General features: G+C 40.8%; 1 protein-coding gene across 1 annotated transcript in view; it reads left to right on the forward strand.

Moving 5' to 3' along the window:
- KIAA1958 (KIAA1958 ortholog) overlaps positions 1 to 10328 on the forward strand; it is a 65656-nt gene extending 55328 nt beyond the window's left edge. Inside the window, exons 4-5 of the mRNA XM_060762491.2 lie at positions 2550 to 2722; positions 7900 to 10328. Of these exons, the coding sequence (XP_060618474.2) occupies positions 2550 to 2722; positions 7900 to 8706 (980 nt within the window). The 3' untranslated portion in view covers positions 8707 to 10328. The remainder of the gene's footprint in view (positions 1 to 2549; positions 2723 to 7899) is intronic.
- The last annotated feature ends 2159 nt before the right edge of the window (positions 10329 to 12487 follow it).

The raw sequence follows: 12487 nt of genomic DNA on the forward strand, positions 1-12487 counted from the left end.
TGTCAGAAGTGAGTTGAGGGTACAGTTAAAATGCATTTTAAAATATAAACAAAGTTAAAAAATCTTGGCATTATGCTAAACGTCCTTTGACCAGAAGCTGACCACTTGGCCACTTTTCTTCTGGTGTCACTGCGAGAAGGTCCTCCATTGTGTATGTGGCAGGGCTCAGACCATATTGTAGTAGGTAGTCTGTGGCTTGCTCTTCTCCACACTCACATGTCATGGACTCCATATTGTAGCCCCATTTCTTAAAATTAGTTCTGCATCTCATGGTGCCAGAGCGCAGCCTGTTCAGTGCCTTTCAGGTCTTTCAATCTTTTGTGATCCCAGGAAGGAATTTCTCATCCTATCTCAGCCACTGATTAAGGTGCTGGGTTTCAATCTGCCACTTTTGGATTCTTGCTTGCTGAGGTTTTTCCTGTGAGTATCTCTATCTTAGGAAGCTATTTTTTGATTATAAGCCATTGGAAATCTGGCTGATATCTGAACAGAGGATGGGCTGGAGATGTTACTGCCTTGGTCCTGACAAAGCTGAAACTGAGATATATTAATTGAGTGAGGTTTCACAGGGATAGCTGTATTACACCATTAGACAGGGATCCAATGCTGTCATTCTGCTGTTCCCCCATAGCAGTGGAACCAGGAGAAGAGTGGGTCTCCTGTCCACTATGGGAGCATTGGAAGCACAACATAGCAGTGTATTGTCAAAGGGTTTCATGGCCAGAATCACTGGGTTGTTGTAGGTTTTTTGGACTGTATGTCCATGTTCTAGAAGCATTCTCTCCTGACGTTTCACCTGCATCTATGGCAGGCATCCTCAGAGGTTGTGAGGACCCACAACCTCTGAGAATGCCTGCCATAGATGCAGGTGAAACGTCAGGAGAGAATGCTTCTAGAACATGGCCATACAGCCCGAAAAACCTACAACAACACAACATAGCAGTTTTTGGTGATAGTGGGGAAGAAATTCCTGTTACACTTGTGGGTATCTGATGCTGGGTTTGAGCCTTGAAGTCCAATCATAAACTTCTCAGCAGCATATATAAGCCTGAGGAATTGGCCTAAATCCTCCTGTGACAATTGGGAGGCAGCCCTACCAGTGAAACAACACTTACACTACACTCAGCTCCCTGCTACTCTAGTGACTGCTGTACTGTGGCAGCAAACTCCAATCCGGTTGTTGGTTCCTGTGTTCTTAAGAGTTTTTAATCCACTTTGGGTTTTACTCCAAACTTTAATGGCAGTATTGAAGACCCTGGAGTTATTTAGAAATAGGGTTCAGCACCTTGGGCAGCTCCATTAAAGTCTAAAGTAAAAATAGGAGTAGATTTAGTACTCCCAGTGAAGAAGGAAACCACCAGCTACTGCTGACAAGCTCTGGCTATTATACAAAACACTTGTGTGTTTCTTTGCATGCACATGAGAGGAGTAAACTTCTCTAGTTCTCCCAATTTGTATTGGGGTGTGTTTGAGTATTAAGAAGATAATGTTTTTTTCAGAACCAATATTTTTATAAGAGGAAGGAACAAAGGTCCATGGACTTTAGAAATGCCCATTTATTTCAGAGATATCTGTACATTAAAGAAAAAAATGTGCACTTTATTTGAGTCCATAGTACTCTGTGGATGTAGGTGGACTACAACTCCAAAACTCAAGGTCAATGCTCACCAAACCCTTCCAGTATTTTCTTTTGATCATGAGAGTACTGTGTTCAGTTCCATTGTTGGTGGAGTTCAGAATGCTAGTAGCTGAACTATAAATCCCAGGAACTACAACTCCCAAATGACAAAATTAATTGCCCTTCCCAACCCCACCAGTATTCACATTTGGGCGTATCGGGTATTTGCGCCCAGTTTGGTCCAGTGAATGAAAACAAATCCTGCATATCAGATATTTATATTTATATTATAATTTATAACAGTAGCAAAATTACAGTTGTAAAGTAGCAACAAAAATAATTTTATGATTGTGGGTCCCCACAACATGAGGAACTGTGTTAAGGGGTCACAACATTAGGAAGGTTGAGAAACATTGATATAGATGTTCTTGTAGAATAGGACAAATCTACTTGGAGATGAAAAAATTATGCATCGTCGAGAATAAATACCCTTCTGCTTCCTATTGTAATATATTTTTCCATTTTCTGGCTTCTGCAGACAAGAGTCTCTCTCACAGCTTTCCTTGATGCAAAGGTCATACATGTTATTTTACGCATAATATTTATTGTGCTTAATATTTTTCATCTTGCCACAGAGACAATTTAAATCAAGCTCTGCTGAAATACCTTTCCTCAGGCAATGCCTTCAATAATAAATGTGTATTAAAGAGCTGCAGTGAAATTTCTGTTTTGGTTCAACGTGGGGGCTGCATTCCTTCAAAAGAGATGGAATTCTCCCCCTTGATTTATTACCGACTTCATTAAGATTTGGATCACAGCCTCCAGCTGCAAATATACCTTGCAGTATTTGTGACAACCGTTCCAATTAAGATACATTAATGAAGTTGGACAAATTAATCTCATTGCTGCATTTTCCCCGCTTGCTTTTCAGCTTATTCGACCAAGCTCAACAAATTCCCCATCTTTAATTTTGATGACAATTTGAAGTATCTTTGTATCAGTGCCGTGAGCCCAAATACGACTAAGGCAACCCGGTACGCTCTGAATGTGTGGCGGTATTGGTGCATGACCAAAGGCCTGAAAGACTACATGGACATTACAAAGGTGAGTGAGTGGCTTTGGCTATGGTATTTGAATTGAGATTTGGTGCAGCAAAGCTATAAAATCACTCGAGAAAACCTGGATCAAGTCAGTTTTGAAATGGGGACTTGCAGGAAGGCAGTGAGAAGACACAGAGGCGAGATGCTCCTACCCCATTACCTAAAATAGAGAAAGAAAGGCACCCTTCCCTCCTTCTTTGCTTTCTTTTTTGGCCAAAGCAGAGATCATCAGCAATGTGGGGGAACCATTTTAGGCACCTTGTGGTGGCCATTTTAAGTAAGGATCAAGGGACTAAACTTCCCTGCAAAAATGGAGTGGGACATTTTGAATTAAACATTGTCACTGCTGGGGAAAATGGAAGGAAAAAGGAAGAGGGGGTGATCAAGGGCAATATGGATTGATGGTATCCTTGAAGTGACTGGCTTGACTTTGAATTAGCTGGGGGTGGCGACCATCAACAGGGAGCTCTGGCATGGGCTGGTCCAGGAGGTCACGAAGAGTCAGAAGCAACTGAACAAATAAACAACAACAACAACAATTGTAACTGCATTCTCTCTGAAAAGAACCGAAGGCACTCGATTCCATTTTGAATTCGCTCCGGCTGAATTCAAAATGGCCCCCACAGTCTTTCTATACAGATAACCTTATGAACTTAATCCCTTCCTGAAAATATTCATTATTGCTTTGCTTCATCTTAGTCTTGCATTCCAGGACTGGAAACACCTATGACCACCACACCACACAAGAGTCCAAAAATATAAGCAAACAGTTTATTGTAAAACATATAAAAAGCAGGAATAAGAAAAGAAGATATATAATCTAAAAAGAGTTAGCAACACATGATAACCAAACAATAATCCAAATGCCTCAAAAAGTTCCAGAGGTGACAAAGTCCAGGAACAGCCAGAAATCACAGGTACAGCATAAGTCCACAAGCAAGAAGGTAAAGCTACTGTAGTAAAAATTTGAACAGAAGTACATGAACAGGAGCACAGAAAACTTCCAGGATATTAAAATCCAAAACCAAACCTTGACGTGAACCAAGAACAAGAGAACTCAGGCTTAGCTTCTCACTCTAACACAGCATTACCTGAACTGAGCTTGAGGTAAACAACTTGTTGTTTAATAGGCACCCATAAAGCATTACGTCTCCTGTGAATTTTCTCCCCAACTTTCCTATGTAATTCTCAGACTGGTGTAATCTATTTTCAGCTCTGATTTGTAAACAAAGACTTTTGTTGATCTCCGTACCTACAGGTGGTTTCTCCTGGGAATCCTCCTTATCACTTAGTTCTTCACTCGATTCCTTATCTGCTGTTGCTACTTCTGACTCCTCAGACTGGCCTTAAGGCCCTGCACTTCCTGAGCCAGTTTTCTCACAGAGAGAAACATCATTTCCCAGACCGGAATTTCCCAGACTTGAGAACCCATCACTTTGTGCCACAGGAAAGCCCACAATCCTCTCTAAACCATCTGTTAAACCATCAGCCTCTGGTTGATCTACAACACTCAGGTGCTCAAAATGGTTTCCTTGCATTGCTCCTGAACTCCACTCAGGTATAAAAAGAAGGCAAAGATGGATGGAAGACTGCCTTTCTTTCTGCAGTATTCTTTAGTCTTAGGCATAATAAATAATATTACACAAGGGAGGGGGAATGGGATGGAAGCTTCTCGCTTCTGCCTCTTCTCACTGCCATTTCCTAATAGAAATAGGTTGCTTCTTTGTTGCTCTTCTTTCCCCACTTGTTTTGTCACACTGCATTATTATTCTTTTTTTGGTCATTTTTTCCTTTCCTTATCTGTAATTGTATCAATGTGGGCATTTTAAGACCAGCAATGCAATTTACACGGCATTGCAATCAAATAAATAGACCTTCCTCTAACTCTTCCTAGGTAGTTGGTCAGATTTGCAGTGTTAGGGGCATAGGAACCCCTTAAAAGTGGGGAAACCACAAGCCTCCTTTGTGAATATGGCCGACGGATGGGGGGCTTCTTTCCATACACACTGAAGACCGAATTACAGAAGCATAGAAATAAAAAAAAATAGAATTCATAGTATGTTCCTAAGAGCATAACCATGTCCTGTGATTAAGTGGACATGCCAGCCACTCAAACATCTGACCACAATTTTCTCCTTCAGCCTCCCCCCCCCCCCCCCCCACTCCCAAGATACAGAATTGACCCCAGATTGCTAGTCATGTTTGTGTGGGATCCAGTTCTGGTTCCATTATTGTTTCAGAAATAAGACTTTGAAGAGAGCTAGCATTAAAGATCGTGTTGGCTTGATCGTCTCTCAAACAAAGCACATCCCTACTGTATGATCGGTTGGTCTCAGCTAGGCAATTGCAATCTAACCCACAGGTGAATTATGCTAATAGTGCCTTTTTGAGTAAGAGAGAGAGAGGTGAAGATAAATGTCAAAAGAAAGAGAATGATCTATAGAGGAACAGGAGCAAATAAGCAAGGATGCAGAGGAAGAGCAAGAATAAAAATAAGCATAAAAAGTGATTAAAATGTAAATAATGTGAAAAAATGGGTCACCAGATGATATTAAAAGTCTTGAGTCCTAAAAGACTGACACACATTTACACTCTCAGAAAACATGCATATTGCAGAACAGTGTTTCTCAACCTTCGTAATGCCGCGACCCCTTAATACAGTTCCTCGTCATTACTTTATTTTCATTGCTACTTCATAACTGTCATTTTGCTACTGTTAGGAATTGTAATGCAGATGTCTGATATGCAGGATGTTATTTCATTCACTGAACCAAATTTGGCACAAATACCCGATACACTCAAATTTGAATACTGGTGGGATTGTAAGGGAGGTATTAGATTTTGTCATTCTGGAGTTGTAATTGCTGGGATTTATAGTTAATCTACAATCAAAGAGCCTGTGAACTCCACCAATGATGGAATTGAACCAAACTTGGCACACAGAACTACAACCAATAGAAAATACTGTAAAGGTTTGGTGGGCATTGACCTTGAGTGTTGGAGTTGTAGTTCATCTATATCCAGAGAACACTATAGACTCAAACAATGATGGATCTGGACCAAAGGTGGCATGAATACTCAATATGCCCAAATGTGAACACTAGTGGAGTTTGGGGAAAACAAACCTTAACATTTAGGTGTTGTAGTTACTGTGATTTATAGTTCACCTGCAATCAAAGAGCCCTTTGAACTCCACCAACGACAGAATTGGGCCAAACTTTCCACACAGAACCACCATGCCTTGAAGGACTCACTGGCGCGAACCTCCTTCCAACCTTGCACACTCTCCCTTGCCCGCACATGATCACTATGTGGCCATGCGCCAAGTACATTTGCTCTTCCCTCCCCGCTTGGAGTCTCAGAAACAGCCCTCCCCTTGGCTACGAGGCTGGCCAATCACAGCGGAATATGGCTTTTGGTGGGAGGATTCACCATCTGTTTCCAAAAAAAAAAAAGAGGTCAGGTGGAGAGATCTTCAGCCTAAGACCATGAAAAATATATGTTTTCTGGTGGTCTTTGGTGACCTCTCTGAAACCCCCTTGCGACTCCCCACGGGTCCCAACCCCCAGGTTGAGAAACACTGCACTAACTGGTATTGAGAAATACACTGTCTCTGATAGTGGAGATAATAGATAGGCATCATAACTGGTTCCCACTGACAAGACCAATCTTGCTTACCAATAGTGGTCCTACAAATTTATTTATTTATTTACATTATTTTTATCCAGCCCATATCAGCCCATAGGCGACTCAAGGTGGTCTACTTTCCAGGACATGCACATGGAGCTCGAGAGGCACAAATTCCAAATACAGCCACATTTTCCTAACATAAATAATGCTTTTTATCTTCAAGAAAAAATGTTTTCACTCCAAGGTTACAGAGCAATGATTCCCAAACTTTGTGAAGGAATGGGCAACCAAAAGGTATCCCTACTTACAGAGGAGAAACATATAGTTTCTATCGAAGTGTTAAGTAAGAAGTAAACCTACTGATTTCTGGAATCAGTAATCGGTGCTTATTTTGTATTATATGAAATTACACTTTATTCAGTTATTATCTAGTCTCAACTTTAGCAGATTAGGCCACTTGTATTTAGACTCTACTCCAATTCTCCCCACATTCCTTCGTCCCTTTTATCATGCTATTTCTAGCTGCAGGCTTGTGTATCCATGTAGCTTAATAAAGTCTGATGCACAGATAAGGAATAAGATAGGTGAAATTAATCTTGTGACAAGAGGATGCAAGGATAAGGTTCTTTGCAGTTTTCTCATCTCTCAGCATCAAAGGCAATATTATTCATTCCTGCCTTCTGTTTTTTTCCCCGGCACCTCATTATAACCAGCTTAAAGCTTTCCTTTTAATTATGAGATTTATTGAAGCTGTAAGCAGATCTGAGTAGAAAAGGAGGAAGTTTGTGGTACAACAGGAAAAAACTTAAGGAGGTTTTTTTGTGTGTTTTTCTAATAACTGAAAAAAATGAAGCATAATTTTCAGGGCCAAATGAGTTGTAAAGTTAAATGCACCTGTATTTCATTTGTAGGGATGTTTTTAATTTAAAGTTTTTAATATTCTTTCAAATACACTCTTAACAATCCAACAATGCACCCATTCCTCTCCCAACGTTATTCTCCATCTCCTTTTTTTGCCAGTGACCCAGCGTGTTTTATATTTTCTTTATTAAAACATTTTTATCCTGCATTCTGTCTGAACTCAACTTGACCTATTTAAAGCAATGTAAACAATGTACCTGGCCACATCATGAGGAGACAGCAAAGCCTAGAGAAGACAATTATGCTGGGGAAAGTAGAAGGTAAAAGGAAGAGAGGCCAACCAAGGGCAAGATGGATGGATGGCATCCTTGAAGTGACTGGACTGACCTTGAAGGAGCTGGGGGTGGTGACGGCCGACAGGGAGCTCTGGCGTGGGCTGGTCCATGAGGTCATGAAGAGTCGGAGACGACTGAATGAATGAACAACAACAACAAAACAATGTACCATATATAATCGAATATAAGCTGAGTTTTTCAGCCCCTTTTGTAGGCTGAAAAAGCTTCCCTCGGCTTATACTCAAGTCAAAGTTATTTATCATTTTACTCTGTTATTATTATTATAATTACATTTCTTATTTTACTCGGTGTATTATTATTACATTTACATTTACATTATTTACTCTATTCCCAGATTCCAGCGGTGAAGTTGAATGAACTCCTTGAGGATTTCTACGTCACTGTGAAGAAAACAGATGGCGCAGATTTCCTGGCGACGTCTCTTCATGCCATCCGCCGGGGGTTAGACCGGATTCTGAAGAATGCTGGCATAGGGTTTTCCATCACAAGTGGGAGCTTCAGTTCTTCTACCAAGAAGCTCAAGGAGAAGTTGAGGGTCCTCAGCAAAGCCGGGATGTCGGGTGCTCGTTCCCGTAACATCGTTTATTTCTCCTTTTCTGACGAAGAAGAGATGTGGAGGACCGGGTGCTTGGGCGATGGAAGTCCCATGGCCTTACTGTCCACGGTGGTGAAATATAACAGCCAGTACTTGAATATGAGAACCTTGCAGGAGCATGCTGACCTAATGTACGGTGACATTGAACTACTGAAGGATGCACAGAACCGGCCCTTTTTTGCCAGGTCTGACAACGTGAAACGAGAGAAAAGGATGGGCTTGAACCGAGTGTACTATGGGCAGATATACCACGAACACTCCAAAGGACACAGGTTCTGCCCTTATTGCCTCCTCTACAAATATATGTACCTCCACCGGCCTCCTTCTCAAATGGAGGCCAAGTCTCCCTTTTATTTGACTGCTCGGAAGGAGACGGTAAATATGGGCAATGTGTGGTATGAAGAGCAAAGGATGGGGCTGCGCTCATTGAGGGGCATAGTTCCAAAACTGGCTAAAAAAGTCAAACTCGACAACTGTGAAAACTTTACTTTTGTCTCATTCACTCAGGTTTCCAGAAAGTTTGGCTCACTGAATTCTTATCAGTAAGGGCCAAGGGAAACATGATACTAAAATAGAAACAGAACAAAGGCACACTTTTAAACAATAATGTCTTTCCATTTTACATTTTTATAATGTATGTGTGCCAGTACTATCGAAAGTGGACAGGTAGAGTTTTCCTCTTTTTTGCTCTCCAGTTTGCATTGAGCCACTACATTGAGCCAGTTTGCATTGTCACCAATTGAGCCACTACACCAAATTCAGCAGTTAAAGTGGAATGAAACTGCTGTAATTAAATAGTATGAATCCTTTTCAAGTTCATTTTGGCTAGGGTTGACAACAGCTGTTTACAACACAAAATATAGGTAGAGAGGTGCAGAGTATCTGGATCAGGCTACCTTGTTTTCCTTGCATCAAGGATTATGGCTTTGCATACACACACACAAGGGATATCTGGAAAGTAAGGTTACAATTAAAAAAATACAAAGAATGAATATATTTTAATAAAACTTACATGGATAATAGCATAGGTATAACATTATTTTTCCACTTTTTTCATATCAGGAGCGACTTGAGAAATTGCAACTCGCTTCTGGTGTGAGGGAATTGGCTGTCTGCAAGGACGTTGCCCAAGAGATGCCTGGATGTTTTGATGTTTTATCATCCTTGTGGAAGGTTTCTCTCATGTCCCCACATGGGGAGCCGGAGCTAACAGAGGGAGCTCATCTGCACTCTCTCCGAATTTGAACCTCTGACCTGTTGGTTTTCAGTCCTGCTGGCACAAGGGTTTAACCCATTACTTCACGGGGGGCTCCACATAATCACCATTCAATTTTTCCATAATCAGTATTTCCATAATCACTATTCCGTTCAATACATTTTGTCATCCATGGGACAAGTTTTTTGATGTCTGTGTCATAGAAGTCTTCCGCCACCTTTTTCAGCCAATTTGTCACTTCGGTTTTCATTTCATTGTCATCTGAAAAGTGTTTTCCACCCAGGTGTTTCTTTAGTTTAGTGAACAGATGATAGTCACTGGGTGCGTGATCGGGGCTGTGAGAGGGGTGGCTTAAAACATCCCAACAAAATGAAGTCAACAACTCTTGTGTTGCATGAGTGGTGTGTAGACGCGCATGAAGGAGACAGACAGAAGGGAAATGGAATGAGGACGCTCATCTCTAACCTTCACCACATCTTCTAACATCTCTAACCTTCACCAGTTGATGAGCTAATGACAACTGGCACTGCTCGTTTGCTTCCACTGGCTTCCTACTACACGACAGTGATACCAACTTCCCCCGTGAAAATTCCCTGCAAGAGCTACGTGCCTTATAACCTTACTTTTCAGATAATCCTTGTATATGGAAGACCCATATTGCATTTTACAGCAGTTACAGTGTCTTGATAACAGTTGCAATTAAAACATTCCTCCATAGCGCTCCCATCAAAAGCTGGAATAGTGTAGTAGAAAAAACAACTACTGCACTTTCTACAAAATAGAACTAGGCTGTCATGAAATTTGCAACTCTGAAACATATGTCTTTATAATGAGGTGGTTTAAATAATTAAATTCTAATATCTCTCAAAGCAGAAGTGCCATTGTTTCCTTTTGTGGTTAATTTTTGAAAGCACTGATCATATTTGTATCTATGGTTTAGTGTGTCACAAAACACACATATCCTGCTAGTTACTACTACAGATAATTATGTCAGTTACTAATATAAGCAGGAGCTGAATAGCTATTTGAATCTGTTCAGTTTCAAAAATTGCGGCAAAATTGGGGGGTGGGTGGGTCCTATATCCAATAAGGTAAGACCCCTTTAAAGGCAATACACCTGAGGCCAAAGAGGAATGTGAAAGGAAGAAAGAGGTAGTGGTACATTTTAAAAGCAACTGCAAAAGTGCAATAGGGTTTGTCGTCGTAGTTTGTCTTAGGAAGGCCCTGCTGTTGGAAAAGGACACCCCCCCCCCCCCCCACACACTTGTGTTTCAGAGGGCTTTGGGTGGAACAGACTTGGGGAACCTGGGAACTGCATGACACAGGAGACCTTTGTAAGCCGCATCAATCCTTCAGGAGATGCTAGCGGGGTACAAATAAAGTTCAATAATAATAATAATAATAATAATAATAATAATAATAGCGAGAAAAATCTGATTGTCCAAATGGATTTTTGGTCATGTGATTTTGGATACAAGGCTCAATTTATAAATCATACCACTTAAATGTGGCTTGTTTCTTTTTAAATACATGGCTCTGAAAACCTCATCAAATGAATGTATATTGTTTAGTTTACTGCTTCTTTAACTATAGGTCCTGAGACCAAAGTCCCCTTATCTCAATGTTGGGGTCACAGAAACTTTGGCAACAAAGGTTTCTGAAGGTCACTCATTTACACAAATCTGTAGGCAACAATGTGCAGTCTTTACAATGGATTATGCAGAAAATGCTGCCGCTGTACTCCACAAAAAGGAAAATCAGCCTGTTTAGCAAGTTTTGCACATTCTGGTTTATTATAAGTAAAATGCTTGGTTTTTATACCTATTTTATGCACCTATATGGGTCCTGCAGTGACGCAGTGGGTAAAACTGCTAAACTGCTAAATTTGCTGGCCAGAAGGTCAGCAGTTCGAATCCGCGGGACGGGGTAAGTTCCTGTTGTTAGCCCCAGCTTCTGCCAACCTAGCAGTTCAAAAACATGCAAATGTGAGTAGATCAATAGGTACTGCTTCAGCGGGAAGGTAATGGCGCTCCATGCAGTCATGCCAACCAAATGACCTTGGAGGCGGCTACGGACAGCACTGGCTCTTCAGCTTAGAAAAGGAGATGAGCACCCACTCCCCAGAGTGGGACTCGACTAGACTTAATGTCAAGGGAAACCTTTCCTTTACTTTATATACCTGTATACTTGGGGGTAACACAAAAAGTTCTGAGGTGGAAAGGGGTTATGAGTAGAAAAGTTAAGCCCTGATTTAATTGTTGAAACCTATTAAGTCCCGGTTGTTTAAATTATCATACTCTTCAAACTCTCTTCCAGTCTCAGTATAAAGCTACAAACCCATTGTGTCACGTGCAAGCAAGGAAACATATGGTCTCAATTTCCCTTTCAGATGTAACCCATATTCTGGAATTCAATATCCTTTGTTTTCTTCTGTATGTTTGTGTGCTGTTGCCTTTCTGTCTGATCTACAGCATATATTTCATGGGACATCAATGTACTTTTACTAAAAAATGACTCCATAAATTAAAGATGTCAGAACTCTACGCCAATACTTACAATTGTTCAAAGGACAAATAAGAGTACTTTGTGTTTTTTAAAGGCATACCACATCTCCAGTGAGATGTCCCTCCTGATTATATTTCTTTGTCAAACCTTAAAATTCATGATGAACCCATTCACTGATCTAAAGAAGATAAAGTCTTAATCTGGAGATCTGAGAAAGTTGGACTCAGCACTCCCTCTCCTCTTTAAATAAGGCTGTTTCCAAAAAGATGTGCAAAAGCAAGGGGTGTTTACTTTTGTTTTGCTCTCACAAATGGCTCGAGAGCACTACGTGTGAAAAAGGTCTTGGAGTCCTCGTGGACAAGTTAAACATGGGCCAACAATGTGATGCGGCGGCAAAAAAGCCAATGGTATTTTGACCTGCACCAATAAGAGTCTAGTGTCTAGATTCAAGGAAGTGATGCTACCCCTGCATTCTGTGTATATAAGATCCAGCAGATTTAATCCTATGTTTTGCAGTATGCTGGCAAAACACGTTTATGTCACCATCTGTTCTTTTTTTGCCACAGAATTACTATGCATAGTATTGACTTTTGTATCTGATTCCAC

This window comes from Anolis sagrei, chromosome 2 (assembly GCF_037176765.1).
Source record: "Anolis sagrei isolate rAnoSag1 chromosome 2, rAnoSag1.mat, whole genome shotgun sequence".
Taxonomy (NCBI): Eukaryota; Metazoa; Chordata; class Lepidosauria; order Squamata; family Dactyloidae; genus Anolis; species Anolis sagrei.